Raw genomic sequence first — 17,803 nt, forward strand, 5'->3', positions numbered from 1 at the left:
TACCCTTCCACTGTGAGGTAGTCATGGTAACCAACGTAAGCAGAACCTTAAAGTTGCCAGTTAGATATACACCACAACTGCCACAAACGCATTCGCTTATTTTAATCCAGACCATCACTCCCACAGCCTAACAGTCACTCAAAAGGGCTGGGGCAGACGCCCGGGATTACAATCAGAAGCAGAGGGTGGACATGCATCTCATTATATGGTGCATCTCATGCTGTCTCCAAAAAGCAGTCTATGTTCCTTTTATAGACTGGAATTGGAGCAGATTCTAGAGGGTACATGATGTGCATAGCACCACTATGAAAGCTAATAGGGTCAGTTAATCCACAATTTCTCTTATGTTGCAACACATTTAGAAATAATGCTACTTATGTCCCAAACGGCTACTTCAGAACATTTACCTAGGATGGTACATGAGACACCAGCACAGGAAGAAAGGATTTCATAATGGGAAGAAGAGGAGAGTCTTAAATGAATTTGAGGAAATGGAAAAGATATTCCTGTTCCCTAAAGATTAAGAAGATTGTTCCAGGGTTTCCATCCCTCCTCATCTTTCATCCCCTACCCTTGGTGTTCTTTCTTGTACCTTGAGTAATGACGCTGATCAAGGATCCTTTGAAAGTAGCGGTCTCATTAACCAGTGATGAAGGCAAGCAGCTTTTCTATTCCATCTGTATTTGTTAGCCATTGACAAGTTCTTCGATGGCACAAATACCGTCAACGGAGTTCAGGCAGCACTTTAGTTGTTGATCCAAAGCTAGATTTTTGGATAAGAACTCTGAACATCAATTCCATTCTATAGTTAAGAAAGTCAGCCACAAAGTTAATATTGAGTAATAAGTTTGCAGGGTGCTCTTTTGCAGACAGTTATATGCATCTTTCTGACCATTTACAGGACTGCAGTGCACAGACTTGGGTTCTCCAAATGCGCATATTTTATCTTTTTCTTAAATGTATAAGAAACTATGCAATCCTACCTTAAATGTTTCTGGTCGATTGTATTCTGTGTGAAATACACCATCCCTGAAGATTAAAAAGACAATAATAAATACAGTTTTGAAGAGCATACAGATGTCCTTTTCATTCAGCAATTTGTGTCAGTGTGAAACCCATAGTAACATATTTTGCAGAAGGGGATAAAGGAAAACTTGCCAATATTCCAATTATCAGTATTATTTAGGACATTCCATGAGGGAGGAGCATGATCACCTTGGTACAAAGCAATTCCTGCATAAAGAGTATACACAAACTGATTTAAACTGAGCCTCGCGTTATCATCTTACTTGTAGTGGAACACTTCCAATCCATTCTCCTTGGAGCTAGGGTTCACCTTCACCTTCTTGCACAGCTTCCTGCTCTCTGTGTCACTGCAAAGACAAAAAGCATGGACCCGCATTAACACGATGCTGAAGCAGAACGCCTGGCTTATCTAATGTGTACACAGAAGTGTCACAGGAGCTAAGCGGCAGCGTCAACATTAAAGCGTGCTTCACAGCTCAGTCTCCACGGCCCCAGCTCCCTTGTTGGAGGATCGCCACTGTAATCTCAGTTTGTGTTCTGTTCAGCATTAGAAACATGAATCGCTGTACCAGCTCCTGAAATTTGACCCTTGGCTTCTGAAAAGTATTTAATAAAATGTTACCTTTATTTAATAAACTGCTTAGCTCTAATTCGCGCATTGAATGGAATTTTCAGGATGGCTGAGCCAATCGGAATGGCAAGTAACCCCGGTTGCATGCTAAAATTGTTTTGTAATCTCGAAGCCCCACCACAGAAATAGTTTAAGACTTGCAAAAAGACCGACAGTCACAATGTTTTAGTATGAATCCATGGTATGCAGGGAAGCAACAATACAGTAAACAGGCTTTCTCTATGTACTGTCCTTACAAACTGTTTTACTGCTCTACGTGTAGCACATTCTCCCAACTTACATGTGTATTAATTTTAGCGTGTCATTTGCCACTTTAAATTTGGCGGTGGGGATTCAAACTATCTCCTCACAGAGCTGCACACTGTGACAGAAAGGAGAAAGACATAGCAAGCTCCGGCAAGTACTGATTTGGTTGTGACATACTACGGTGCCACCGGCGCGGCATGAATTGCATGAATAAGGCCGAAGGGGTCAAAACAGGGCCTGCTTTTGCAGTATTGTGAGCATCCCGAGCACGTTCACCCAGCCTGAATGGCCACATGGCTGCCAACTCTACAATGCATTTGCCGCCTCCTCTTACCCAACAGTATAGTATTTCCTGTTGGAACCCTTTTTCTAGGTGAGTGACACGTTTCGGTCTAGAGGGACTGGCCCTGAGACCCACACCTCTGCATTCCCTTAAACATATATTAACAGAATCATCCCAAAAGATCTCTCAAGAATCTTAAACAAGCATTGCAAAGTCAAAAGACATCGGCTGTAAAACGCCAATGCTTATTTTCTGAGTTAATTAGCTGCCGAAAATGTGGACCATCCATGGAGGCCATCTTAAAATGGGTTTGTAAAACAAAACAAAATGCATTCATTCACGGGTGGCCGTCGTGGATATACACTGCCAACTTTTAATGCATTGTGTTACGTTTTAACAAATGACTTCAAAGCTAGCCACAATATATATATGTGCGCAAATCTTCTGCAGACATGTTTCAGTGGGATTTGTTAAAATAAAACAAAACTCATTCAGTGAATAATTTGATAACCATTTCAAGGTAGGCATCCATTGACAGTAGGGCGGGAAGCAATAAAATAAAAAATAAAAAATGCTAAAAAATAAAAGGTGGAGCAGGTGCAAATAATTACCATGCTGGCACAGTGCAGGAATGGGAAGGATGAATGACTGTGGAAAAGGGAGGAGGAAAAGAAATAGTCCTTCCATGCACTGAAAAGACACCAGTGTGACGTCAACAGTTGTAATATAAATCATCTTTACAACAACTGAGACCAGAACGCTGGGGGTGGGGGGAGGGGAATAAGGACGAAAGCCAGCTGTAACATCACTTCAGGGTCTACTCCATCTCTACGTACTCTCTTGTAAAATATGCTCCCAGAAATTCTCACGTGGCAGGCATTTTTCACTTGCCCAAATAACCCTGATAAGATTACATACCATAAATACCCAGTACGCTAAAGGGGCATCTGTCTGGATACACTTACATTCTGATCGTCTGTTGGTGCTCTCCCGAAATGTTCTTATCTTAACTGTCACTCTCACATATACAGCTCTGAACTATGCTTCCCTGAATAATGCTGCTCTGAAGACTACGTTTTAGAAGTATTCAGCTCAAATGTTCCTTTTCGTCATTGTGCTTACTTGCAGTTGTTGTTCTGTAGAGCTTTCACTCATTAATACTGTGCACCTCTCTAATTTCCACATTCTACATTTAACGAATGCTCAGACAGTTTCCTCTGGACCCATTGCCCCTCCCTAATCAATGTGCCGTTATTCAAAAGGGCAATCCTGGGAGCACCCATATCAATTTTGGGTGCACCCAATTTACCGTATGAGGTCAAATTATTTGCAACCTTTTGGTGGAGCTCAGTTTCCGCAGACCGCTCCTAAACTGCTCCTCTATTCATCACAAAGACTTACTGTAGTGCATAATCTGTCTCGTAAAATTAGGACCTGCAATGTCTTAAATCTAATCCATGACACTCTAGGGTGGATTCAACAGATTCATTTGGGCAAGCACTTTTTATTTTTCTAGGATCTGAACCCTGTGTTTGTGATCCCAGTGATTGCAAAACACAATGTAAGCATGCAACAGTAGTTAGTAATCCCCATTTTATTTGCCTCTTCTGGGTGATTACCTAGCTTGATTTGAGTACAATCAACTGCAACTTTTCCAGCTGGATGACACATATGACACTCCTGTTTGGACCCCTTTAATGACTGGATAAACTGGATTGTAACATTGGAGCTGCATCTCACCAGGTCATCGCTCTTGGGTGGGCAACATTGAGAGCAGCCCTAGTTATAATTTGTGCCAATACTTGGCTTGACCCTCAATTTAGGTTTATAACATCAGTTTTACCTACTGAAAGGTGCATTTCTATGGAATACACGTACGTCAATCTGTGGCAAATTCACAGTCCAAACAAGCCTTGCCTTCCAGTGTCTTCACTCTGCTCAGTCACCCTTCTAACTCATCACTACTGTAGTGCACGGATGGCTCTCAAATGCACCCAGATCTTTAAGTGACTATATAATATGAGCATGAACTCTCCCTCCACCCAAAATGCACTTCATCCTTTTCTCCAGACTCTCTACTACTTTATACCAGGAATGGTCAATATCGACCACTTTGCCCATTTCCTCCTTTCATGTCCCACCAATCCCTCACTCATCTACCATTCCCCACGCCACTAGTTTCTCATATCCCCACCATTTTTAGGCAGAGAGTATGCATTAGGACTTGTGTATACTTTTAATATACTTCTTATGGCTTAAAGTGATTTCATTTGTTGGTTGCAGTGTCCTTTAAAAATTCTTGCTCGTTAGTGGTCAGTTCTGCCTTTTTCTCCCTCCTTTTTCTGTTTCAGAGCAGTGCCCAACTACTGTATTAGTCTACTTTGGTTTCTTTATCTGTTGCTGTGACAGGCTACTTTGGCACTTCTTTGTTGCTGCCTTTTCACTGTGGGTGTTTTAGGCCGGTAGGTGCCGGCGTTTTATTGCAGTATTCCATTCCTCGCACCTCCTCTAGGGCGCTGAAATTTGTTTTGGCTTTATTCCACTGTTGTCTTCTTCTGGCTCTAGGAACATTTGCTCTGCCAGTCACTCTAATAAAAGGCAGCTCCTAGGCTTTGTTTTTAGGGTCAAGCCTGCGCTAGAATGCTCTGCGCATGAATATCGCTTGCAAGATGCTGTTGTAATTAGAAAAGGGCTCGGAGCCCCGTCCATGTCACGTCAGTGTCTTTCATTGGTTCATGGGCTTGCCTTTAAAATCTCCTTGCTTTCATTAGTGGAAGGCATGCATACGTCATGCCTTTTCTGGTGGTTAGCCCTCCTCGAGCCCAGCAACCAAGTACCAAAAACATATGAGGCTCGCTGTTTTCCGTCCGGTTTGGGGACTACTTTCTCTCTTTTTTCGCAGCACAATCTCGCTTGGCAGAAGTCAAGCGCTTTGCATGACATCAACCCTGTTACATAGTTAATTGCACTTTTGCCGGTTACGTAGATAATTGCACTTTTGCCAATAGGTTTCACTACGAGTGAACTGTAGCAGCGCGATCGCGCTCTTTTTTTTCCATTTAATGAGGCAAGAAAAGTCCGGTTGGGAGTTTACAACTGCTAATAGCTCGGAGAAATGTGAGACCCATTGCATTGCAAATGCTTGTTTAATGTTACTTTACCACTGCCCAGCGCCATTTCTTGTAGAATGTAGCTAAACCTCAAAGCAATGATGTGAAACTTGCAGAGCCTGACATCTGGAGTCTCTCCAGGCCCTCTCCCAACATAAGCATTGAGGGCATTCTTTATCTCTTTTATTGGGGCCATAAATCTTCTCAGGCTGCTCTGCCATAGTTAACTTTATAAGAGCTTTGTTGAAATGCCAAGCAGGAACGATTCGAAGACTTTTCATTCTGTTAATATCAACAGAAAATACTTTTCCAGCCTCATTTTCCAATTTTTGTTCAGACGTTTACACAACTCGAGGTAGTGCAGTCATCTTCTCATCTCTCCTCAAGGACTCATTTTCATGGGGTAATTCCAGTGGGCATTGTAACACTTACTGTATCTTCTGCGTAAATAGATTAAGTATATTTTTATATGAGCAACTAATACACTTAGAGGAAGTGTGGCTGTACATCTGTTTGAACCATCATTGTTGGTAGACTTCCTGTGACTGCATATTCACCGGTGTGTGTATATGAATTAATATGATTTGAGTGTATATATTTCATACATGGGCCTTTGTGTGCGTGGATTTATAGAAAACCACCTACTTCTTCATACAATACTGCTGTTTTGTAGCTTCTTGACCGTGATTTTTTCTCCACATGGTTTGATTTTTGTGTGCATCTATTGCATAAATATAGATTTAAATATTTAAATTAGGATGCTAAATTGCAACATTTTCATTTTTTGCTGCAGATAGAGGAAGAAGTTAATGGAAGTGCTTTAAAGTCCAGTTATGAATTTACAAGGCCAATAGCTCTAACCCAAGCAAATGCGCGACCTATTGCATTACATATGCTTGTTTGCATTTCAACCTCGGCATATCGTGGTTATTACTCCTTACTCCCCAGGTCTCAACACCCCTATATTGTCCTAATCTCCTGCCCATCATCACCCTTCACTTTTCTTTTAACCAACCCTCCATCTTCCTTGTCCTAGACAACCCTGCCAAAGCTAGAACCACTCCATGCCACCTCTATCCTGTTTTAAGATATCTCCCCCTTCCCTTCCTCCCACATTTATCCAAAATTATGTTCTACCACCACATCTCCTCTTCCTTCTCTCTATGCTACACTTCTTCCTGGCTCCCACACAGTCACTAACTCACAGTAATACCTCACTCAGTTGTGACAATCCACCTTGCTTATGAAACCTCTTTCTGTCTACTGCATGTGTTTGATATCCACAGTTCAAACATAGATTCTACACCACTCTTGCACACATCCCTGAAAACAGTGCATCCTCTCCCTTCCCATCCTGCCCTTGCCTGACTATTCTAATCCCATGTATTTCCCAACCCTCTCTTCAACACCTCCCTTCCCCTGACATGCTTCCATCCCGTTTACCTTCACACGGCATTCTAACTAGGCCACACTACTTTTAAACCCAACCTTTTCCTTTCAAGCCTCCGACGCTGAATCAATGTAAGTTTTATATCTAAAAATCATTACCATACACCTGATTACTTCACAAACATGATCATCTCTTTATTACTGAGAACTTGCTTGGAGATGATGTAATCCGGATCATTCAAGCAGTACTTCCACCTTGACAGAAGATTGTGTTTAAAAACTGGATAAATAAAAGTGCCAGGGTGCTCGCAAACATCAACAAGACCAAGCTTAAACGTTATTTTTCCAAGCAACCTTGCTCCCCGAATGTGAATCCCATCTTGTAGTGAGTCATTACTCTTTTCAGCTTCTCTACCAATCACAGCTTCTAACCATGCTTCCAGATTCTTTCTGTGATGTAATTGAACAAAAGTGCACCATCACCCCTCGCCAATTAGTCTTGATGACTTTACCATCTGGGTTGACCTAGTGGATCGTGGGCATGCAATGTCTATCCTCTCTTTGCTGGAATGTCAATCTTCACCATTTCTTCACTGGACGTTGGTGGCTGAGCAAACCCTTGGTGCCGTTTTACTAAGGGCCAAGCTTCAGATGCTTATCAGCTTTTCCTGAAGAAATGTCTTCAAGCAAGGCTGACTCTAGAATACGCACCCAAAACTTCAAAATCAATGCCTCAAGACTTTTACTTCAGTGGAACACAAAGCTTCATTCATCAATCATTGGCTGTATGATGCATTCAGTTTCTTGGTACCACTCATGCACCAGTGAAACTACCCAGTTTGAAAATGCTGTAAATGAGTAACACAATTATTTTCCACTCTTAAATGGAAGAGTGCACGCTGCGACTTAAGAGGTTAAATAGTGCTGAACCTGCAGTAACCTGACTGTTCAGACTACACAGAAGATTTGAAATGCAAAGACCAGTTATTATGCTATACCTGTCACTGATAACACCTGCCTCCTAAAGTAACACTTCAAAATCATATCTGAGTTCTCCACTAAACATTTCTGCAATTTACTAATTGATCACTTTGACAAGAAACCTGATGATTTTGAAACTCACCACATAAACTATGACAAGCCTGTAGTCCCCTCCCATTTTGATGTAGTTCTTTTTTTTCCCAGTTATCTGGCACTGACATATTGATGCTTCTCAACTTCAGCATCTATGTTTATCATTAACAAATAGCTGCCTAGTGGCTATCTTCCAGGAGCTCTTATCACATGACACAATGTGCTCAGGAATCTAAAGAAAGCTCAACACCTCCTTCCTTGAATGACCCTACCTGAATGATCTGAAGACCTCAGATGTCAAATGACACTTGATTCAAACAACCCACACTACTACAAAGCGGGCGCGAGTGGCCCACTCCGGGTAAAGGTGATTTAACAAGCTACTTTCAACCAACTCAATTGTTACTTTTAGAATCAAAATGTCTTGCTGCTGCCAGGAAGGGATCTATGTTTGCTCCCTTTAATACAGTTCTTCAGCCTACTCTCTACACATGCCTCTGTGACACTGGGACTGAAGTTATTAAACTGAATCTCTTCCTTCATATCGAACCCTATACAGATCATCTTGTCTTCACTTTTATCTTTATCTCCTGATCCAATCATGTATGGTGTACCACTCAAGTTTTGAGTTTTCTCAAATCTTGACCAAAAACTACCTGAGGCCTTTATCCTATTGGGCAAATCATTTGGCTGAATGTGCTACAACTAGTGCTTAGTTTGTAAAAGAACAAGTGCCAGTGCCCAAAGCTCTGCTCTGGCTGTGCTACTGAAAACTGGAACGTTAAATACCTATACTGGCATAATCTTGACTTCACTTCAGGCGTCTTTCATCCACTAATAGACACTGCAGTACTTTTATCTCAGTCTTGCCGGTCCCTGTTTTCTCCCTTTGTGCCGGTTTCTTTGTCTTTTTCTTTCTCAGTCTTCTAACTTTGTGTGTTTTTCTCTCTCTTGCTAGCAGCTAATATCTGGCGAGGAAAAATAAGTACGGGTCCCCAAAAATTAGTGCCAGTGGGCCACACCGGGAACCACTGGCTCAAGTTAAGGAATGGCTAAAGCCATGCAGGTGAGACTAATTCTGCTGAAACCGGAACCTCTTTCAGATACCAACTGCACTCCCTTTAAACCATCTCAGACTAAATGACAGAACAAAAGACATTCTAACCTAAGGATAACTGACTATTATGAGTACTGTAGATTTTTGACTCACCATTAATGGGACCTAGAGTGAAAAGCCTTAGAGAAGTGTTGCATTTAACCTCTAGTTCAGACCTACAATCAACATGGTGGTGGTCAAGATTTAATTCTACTGACATAACCCTCAGGAGATACTTCCCGCTCCTCATGTGTCCTCGCAGGATTCAGGTAACTACTGCCATTTGTCTCACCCATTTGGACTACGATAATGCTCATTATTTTGACACTCCTAATTTATCTCCATAAACTACAAGAAAGAAAATTCAGCAGCAGGACTTCTCGTCCTTCTTCCACCAGTGGGTTATATCTGCCCACCCTCATGCAGTGTATACTGGATACCAATAGCAAGAAAATCTCCAAGAAATTCCGCTGGCTCCTTCTGCTCTAATTGGAATAAAAAAAACTTTCTTTCCTCCAGAGGACGATTGTACGCATCCCCGGACAATGTTACAATTCAAATTGGCATCTACAAATTGAAATCCCATTCTACAATAGATGTAAAGTTGCGAACTCTACCTTTTCAGTTGAGTTATCAAAATCTTGCAACTTGCTAACCTCCTTAAGAAAGACGACTTCTTAATCACCTGGCCTTTCACAAATCTCTTAAAACGTGCTTGTTCCTATAATATTCAAGCATGGCCCTTGACGTAGATATTCAGCAATTTAACATGACCATTGCCCTACACCTATCATAGCAATTCAGTGTTCTCACTTGAGTTTGTTAGCAAGAGCACCCAAAGGATACCTGCCAGACGCAAAGGTAGCCATCATATCTTGCTTAACCATCCCAGCTGCATTTAAAGCCTTTTGTGCCATGATTGTAGTGCCTCTCTGATCCTCATGCACACCACCAATACCTGCCAGTCCACAGACATCACCAGTCTTATGACTGCTTCACCAGTTCTACGCCTTGGCCATCATGTGCATTCTCTCCACACAGTTTCTATGAAACTAAACTACAAGTTAGCTACACTCTCTCAGTCACACAATAGGACACTTCATCAGAAACCATTAAAACGACAGATTAAAAAATGGGCTGCAACAACGAAATCCCTTCTAATTCACACATACGTACCCTTGAGTAGAGATAAAAGTGATGAGGGGCAACATTCATGACAATATAAAGTGCTACATAAATACCAATATATGCTTGGCAGCATCAACATCAGCTCATGCAAGTGGCTTCTGGCCTCCTTCCACCACATGGAAACCTTCATATTGTCCCAGCGTACATGGCATCCTACCGTGCTAATGGGGCCTAACCATAAACAGATCCTGCAAAAAAATCATGTCAAGGTCCACATATTTCAATTAAACCTACAAAGAAAGAGGTAAACAAAATGTGAGAGCTAGCAGTCCTAAATAAAGTCTTTGTGTATCAGCCACTTGCCTTTAAGGCGACAGGAAAATCATCATAAGCAAGGCGAATTGCATAGTACTAGAGGGGTGTGAACTCTGCATGCGAAGTCTACGTTACTGTGCTGTACCTACCATGCAATTATGAGTTACACCCCACAGAACAGGGAATAACTGTGTATACCCGGAATTACTGGGCGCAAAACCACAGAAAATGGAGGGGAATGGGAAGGGGCACGAAATCTGTCTGCTGCTGCAGTCAAATCCTGATGCAATTTCACCAGGCAGAATTACAGCCCTGTAAAATCAAGGCTGGAGTACCACCATCCATGAAAACTGAGTGCAAGAAGACCGGCCCACTCTTGAGCAGTCGGAGCAGAATTCCATATGGTAATTCAGTCACCTACCCTTTATAGGGGCTGTGCGTCTGGATGTCCGCATCATACAATTTTGGTACTTCTTTCCATCAAGATACCAGAATTAATAACCGTTTTTCTTGCTTGTTGAACTGAAGTCTTACGTAAAGTGCTCCGATGCCTATTCGAGCCCAGTTCAAGACATACAAAACTACAAAATTTACAATAAAATAATAAATGTAAAACATTTTTAGTGCTGCACTTAAAACTGGGGTTAGCCGCTTCCAAGTCCTTACTTTGTTTCTATAAAAATAAACTGTGGCAAAGTGGAGAAGCTGGGAAAAGACCTTCCTGATCCTTCAGTGGCCAACATAACCAGGTTAACTACTGCACCTCAAGTTAGTAAGGAGACAACGGACCATAAACATCTGCCTCCACGTGCGCAGCATTTTAATAAACCCGAAAAATGCTTGAAAGTAAACAACAATGTTATGCCATATGATAGACTAAGTGACAACGGTAACAAAGGGGCGCTGATAGGGAAAACTCAAAGCATGTGCTAAACCCTGGCTACCTTTAGATTATTCGAGACAATTCGACACGCCTCTCCTCAATAAGCCACTCTGGCCTCCCTTCAATGTTTATTGTGCTCTGCCACATTGAGTATTTTTAATAAAATCTCGCCGCCATCTGCCGTAGCATCTTTAATACCCGAATCACCGCAATCATTATACAGTCTGAGCCTTCACGCCATCTGGGGTCTGCTTTAATAAACAGGTTCTGAGCAGGCAGCCATAACTCTGTCTTCAATGGGCCTGCATTAATCCTACATGCGTGATATCCTGCAGAACAATGGAGACCGTAAGGACCGGGAGGGAACGAATTTATGCAGAGACTTTTGGGGGGCGGGCGAATGAATCTAAGGATTATTAAATAATGTTGCTTCGGTTTGGAGTGCGATTCTACAAACCTACACATTTCTTCGTAATACACACTTTCAGTCCTTTTCTGATGCTAAATTACGCCGAGAGTTAAAAAACCAAGAGTAGGTAAAACAATATATACTGAACTTTATATCTCGAATGAAAGGTAGACCATATATTTTCACCAAGTTTACACAGATGCCCTCATTTTGAATTGCGGAGTAAATCCTGGTTTGTATGCAACCGAATCCGGATTATAAATGTGTATTAATACTGTATCCCGCGGTGTACCGCTGCACTAAATCCTTTAGGTATTACTTGGGGTAATTTGCGTCGGACACTGTTGGGAACGAAGATACATAAGAGAAATGTTGTCGTGGGAAAACCTACACTGCTAGGTCCCACTCATTCGGACCAGAAAAACAAAGGTGGTAGCCCTGCGGGTGAGGTATCAGATGTAACCGGGCTGATTCTGCCGTCAGATTATTACTTGGAATGACGGCCAAAGTGCGCAGGTCTGTTATCGTGATTATTAGTCTGATGAGTGCCTTGACACAATACCCAAATACACCTGTAGGGTATCAAGTAATGTTTCAAAGTTTACCTATCCTCGTAATCTTACATTCCTGGTGGTTTTCGAATATATCCATATCAATGAAGGTGAGATTATTTCCATGTGTTTGTTGCAGCTTCAAAAACGCACCGCGGGTTTTTTAACATTTCAGTTTTCCATAGTGCTTTAGCATCGCTGTTAGACTGTGGGCTTCAAGTCTAATGCTGGGGCAGAAGTTGATTAAGGTTGTGTGAGTTGGAAGTGTGGCCACACAAGATGGCCGATAGCGATAGGACGCGTTCCGAGTTGGCTTCTTGGTGAACCCGCAAACATCCTGCAGAATCCTGCCGTGATCCTCCGTGCAGACGGACCAGCGGGTTGGGACTCCAATGGCAACACTTATCTGCATCTCCTGAACCTGTTTTGGCCCAGGGCCGATGCTCTTCAGGTGGTGGGGGGACATCGGTATCCTGTGGGCCTCTTAATCAGCCGCAGCTCGACCGGGCGCACGAGGCTGTCGATAACATGACCAGGTTGGGCTCACGGCTCCCCATCCTTCCAGACAGCGAAACCTACCTAAGGCTAGAGGGCCGGGATGTGTCTTCCGAGCTGGGGAGTGGGCCCTCCTGTGGATCTAGGGTGACCACCTGGCATTGAGGCAAATTCTGGACATGACTGTAAAAAATTCAGGACAAAGGGTCAAAATTCAGGACACAAATTAAAGATCAAACGTCAGTTTTACAGACACACCCAAGAGAGAATCATGCCTCACTATGCTGTCAGTGCATTTATTTACTCTTTTTTAACATAGCACTATTTATTCACTGTGGTCTTTTTGTGATTGCCTCCTGGTTTGCCACATTCAGGTCTCCGAGTATGTCCTTGTTTAGTAGTAAATTAATGCCCTTCAGCACTGTGTCAAGGCCATCGCCCCTACTGAATTCTACCCAATCTTTCTTGAAGAGGAAGTAACAGCAAACTTTTGGTTATGTTTCTGTACATTTTAAAACCCCTGGCAAACAGTTTGGGAACCATTAAGGTAACTAACCTTATGCTAGTTTAAGCAAATTGAACAAAATCATCTGTCTCACCCCAACCGCCTGTGGACTTTCAACCTAAAAAAAAATTAATGAGGCAGGGCAGATGGTGTGAGCGACAGTCTCACACCTAATGTCAGGATGTGAGGTACCCACAACTTGCCTGCAGTCTCCCAGCACTAGAGTGTATGTCTGGGACTCTACATTTATCTCAGAAATGGGAGCCCAGACTACCAATGAAAGATAATAAAAGAGGAAGATGAAATTTAGATCAAATGGGAGATCCATGGCAAGTGATTCAAAGGGTTGTTGCTAAGAACCAGATAAATAAGGAAGAGAAGAACAATGTGAGACAATTCCTAAAATCAGGCAAGATGGGTCTACCAAGACTATCAGAAGGTTTTGGGTACCTGGGGAGTTGTATCTGCACACAGGAGCGAAACAGAAGAGGCACTGTCAAGTGGTGGAACAAGCAACACCCATCCACTTTTGCAACCTCTTCTGGTGCAATGGTCTGCCGTTCGTGCTTGTGAAGAGTGAGCAGGGGCCAGACCCCTTGCAAGGTTATGCAAGGCAATTGCCCGCTTTGTCCATGTCTTTAAATGTTTTTCAAATTGAGCAAAAGCCAATCTAGTGATTTGTGTTATCCCTAAAGTGTCAAGTACATATAGAATCTTCAAAATATTTGGGATGTAAATTGCACAAACAAAATGTAAAAAATGTATTTAGTGTTTCTTTAACATATGTACATCACTCTAATCTACTCTGCACCTCTGCACTCTATGCCACGGCACTCTACACCACTTTACTCTATGCCACTCTACGCAACTCCACTCTACCCTGCACCTCACCACTCTAAGCCACTTCACTCTACTGTGAAACAATCTACTTTACGCCACTGCATTCTGTGCCACTGCATTCTATGCCACTGCACTGTGCATCACTCCACACTCTGCAGCACTATACTCTACTCTACACCACTCTCTGCCACGCAAGTCTACTCTGCACTCTAAGCCACTGCACCACCCTACACTACTGCACTCTATTATATGCCACTTTACTCCACTGCACTCTATGCCACTCTACTCTGCCCAACGCCAGTGCACTCTATGCCAATGCACTCTACGCCACTATACTCTACTCTGCACCACTCTACACTTCTCCACTCTGCACCACTCTATGCCACGCGAGCCTACTCTGCACTCAATGCTACTGCACCACTCTCCACTACAGCACTCTCTGCCACTCTACTCTGCCCAACGCCACTCCATGCCACTGCACTCTAAACAACTGCACTGTACCCACTACACTGTACTCTGCACCACTAGGCTCTACGCCACTGCTCCTATGCCACTCTACACCACTATGCCACTAACGTTAGCCATGCTGAACAGCAGCCACTCTGGTGTATAACATGGCTAAAACGCATTGGCAAAGCCAATAACTCTTGGCTAGACGACACCTATTGGCTTTGCCAATGCTTGTTAGTACTAGGAGGTACTGAGGTCCCTGAAAGAACTGTGAATGTGTAAGTCCTTATTTTAAACATGAATTTGATGCCTCATTAGAGGTAGTAAGCACTATATAAATACAATTACATCATATATACAGGCTGCTACAAAATGCGCAAATACATTTTGGTTAAATAAAAAAATGTCTTTCTAAAATACAGATTTGAATAGTATACAGTTTATACCTAGTACTAACATGTTTTTATAACAGTCCATTAAAACCACACACTCCACAGCGCACCTTGGAACACCATCTCTAAAAGAAAATATCTTTGTCATCAGAAAGCTTCAAGTGACTCCTTTGATTTAAGTCAGGTCTATGCAGGTTTTCAAGCCCCTTTGTATTTGCAGATTCACCAGTTGCCCACATTTGCATTTCTTTAGGGAAGGAGACCCCCTGGCAAGAAGGTCTCTTTCTTATCTGTCTGCCCCTCCCTCCCTCAGAGCACAGGAGAACCCCTGCCTTTCAATCCAGCTGGGGAAACTCACCTGCCTGTAATTTCACCCTGCCTCCGTTGTCTTTTAGGTGAAAGGCTAAAATTACGGACAAATGCCGTCCGTTAAGGCTTTCATCATTGACAACGGACGGCAGGGCGAAATTACGGGCAGTCCGTGAAATTTACGGATGGGTGGTCACCCTATGTGGATCACTGCGCTCTGGACAGCTCTGGGGGCCACGGTTTTCTCAGCAGGTGCCATGAGGGCCCACCGAAGTTGCCGACATGAGTAGCAAACAGTAGAATCCTGAGAGGGCAGACGCTGATGGATGCTCTGATGTGACCGCAGGGAGCCGGTCTGGTGCAGCGGAAGTGTGGGGGCCTCCCCATCTTTCCCTCTTCCCTCGGCAGTGCGAAAGCACCACATTGTGGACGGCGCAGCTGGAGGGTTCCGGCACCCGGACTTGGTAGAGCCTTTGACTTGCCTCTGGGAGGCTCAACCAGGTCAAGTGAGTAAGTGTTGGCGCATGTCAATGACTTGCTGAGACCATGGAAAGTCTGTCCTGAAATGCAGTGTTATGTTAAAGGGGAGGGGGGGAGCTTTCTCTCCCTCTCTTCGGCTGATGCAGTGGAAAAGGCATACTGGTGGGAGAAGGGCATGGACTTGAAAGGGCGGGGCAGACTTTGTTGCCCCTAACTGCTGCCCCACTTGGCAATGTGCCCAGGACTGTGAGGGGTGCTTTACTCCTTAGTGAGCATTGGGTGACTTCTGATCACTGCCCCATCACCTCTGCTGGTAATTTGCAGACTCTGTCATGTGTGGAAGAGCGCCTGGAGGTGCTTGGCCTACCATTGAAGTGTCTCCCCCCTTCTGGTGTGGTCCCAGGCTAGTGCAGAGTCTGCAGATACGAGGAGGTGTGCGGGAAGGGGGAGAGGATCTGCAATGACTGGGCCAGCAGGGGTGGCATACAAGTGGTGGGACACCCAGGTCCTCCATAGGGGGAAGAGAAGACAATTTGGTCACCCCATAGGAGAACACCATGGAGCAGCATACCACCCAGATGCCTGCCTCACAGCGGCAGACACAACAGGGTGGCGTCCATGTGGATTCAGCACCAGGCACACTGCCTGACGAGCTCTTTCGGGCTGACATCCTGGTGGTAATTCATTAGTCACATGTGGCCTTGGAAGGAAAAATGAAGTCTGTGGTGCTTGAGGTGAATCTTCTCCGTGTGGACTTATGGAAAGTAGCTGATAAGATCCAGGTGACTGAGGGGTTTCCATTGCTGAACTTCAGACAGAGGTGGCATCGCTCAGAAAGCAAGCTGCTACCATCACATTCAAAACTGGGGCCCAGGTGGCCTGGGTGGAAGACGCAGAGGGAAGATCGCCTTGCCATAACATTCGTCTCCTGGGGTTCCCTAAGTGGGCCGAGGGGGGAATACTGAAGAGCTTTCATGAGTGATGTATCCGGGACACAATGCAGCCTATTGGATTGTCCCCCTTTGTAATCGAGAGAGCTCACAGATGCTGGTGACCACTCTAGGCGGAGGCGACGCTGCAGGGCATTATAGCTTGTGTCCTGAACTATAAGGATAGAGGCTGCATCCTCCAGGCAGCCCAAGAGACTGACAATGTTTATTTTGAAAATCATAGGATCTCAGTCTACCAAGACTACACCCAGAATGTCCAGGGAAACTGAAAAAACCTTCTTGGAAGTTGAGGGAAAATTGAAATCCATGGGCATCAGGTACATGCTTTTATATCATGCTAGACTGTGTGCTCTCAGTGGGCAAGTCTCACTATTTTGACACACCGAAGGGTTATGGAGATGGTCGGAGGTGCAGGACAAGGTATTGCAAGACAAAGTGGGCTCATGGAGAAATGAGGCCCACAATGACAGATTGCCATCCAGCTCAGATCGGAAGCCATTTGACATGACTTTTCCCCTGGGGAGCACAGCCCTGGCGGCTGGGAACGCTTGAGAGTCGTCATCCAGAGTGATGGCACCATGGTGCTGGCTTACCCCTGGATGCCCCGGGTGTGGCAGGGACCCCAGGGGTCTCAACAACAGCCGTCAAGATGAGTGACTCTGCTGCCGGGGGGGGACCTTTGTCTTGATGTCTGCATTCTTGGAGGGGTTGGGGGGGTTCCACAAGGCAGTTGATAGAATTAAGGTGGACCGCATCCAGCTGCTATGTTGGTCTGGTCTGTCACGTGCTGTTGTTGCAGATCTGCTATACTGTTTGGGGTTCCAAAGAGTCCTCCCCCGATACAGTTGTAGGCCTTAGTTGTGGGGGTCAGATTAAGCTGTGGGCCTGAAAGCATTGACAAATATGGATGTGCACTATGGTTTGTTGTCATGTTGCTTAGCTGGGGTGGGGGAGTTGGGCAAGCTTTGTGGATCTGCCATCTCTTTTCTGTTTTTTGGCGGGCGATGTTTATTTTTGCCTGGGGTGCCAATTCCATCACACATATAGTGAGGCACATTTTGAGGGGCCTATCTCCTGCTCCAGGGTACACTAGGTGGTAAGGATATTAGGATCTTGAATACCTATGCCCCCAGTTTAAACAATGGGAAGTTTTATGAGACGATGCAGGACTTGCTCAAGGGCCGTCCGTGGGCTCCAGGTGGTCTGGAGACATCAACAGTGTCCATGATGGCAGTAAAGAT

At 44.1% G+C, this 17,803-nt stretch overlaps 1 protein-coding gene across 1 annotated transcript in view; it reads right to left on the bottom strand.

Moving 5' to 3' along the window:
• The window catches only part of PDIA5 (protein disulfide isomerase family A member 5), an 828,396-nt gene that overhangs the window by 617,815 nt on the left and 192,778 nt on the right, over positions 1–17,803 (bottom strand). Inside the window, exons 4-5 of the mRNA XM_069224665.1 lie at positions 1,290–1,373; positions 984–1,029 (exon numbers count right to left, since the gene is read on the bottom strand). Coding sequence (XP_069080766.1) covers positions 984–1,029; positions 1,290–1,373 — 130 coding nt within the window. The remainder of the gene's footprint in view (positions 1–983; positions 1,030–1,289; positions 1,374–17,803) is intronic.

Source organism: Pleurodeles waltl, chromosome 3_1 (assembly GCF_031143425.1).
Source record: "Pleurodeles waltl isolate 20211129_DDA chromosome 3_1, aPleWal1.hap1.20221129, whole genome shotgun sequence".
NCBI classification, from domain to species: Eukaryota; Metazoa; Chordata; class Amphibia; order Caudata; family Salamandridae; genus Pleurodeles; species Pleurodeles waltl.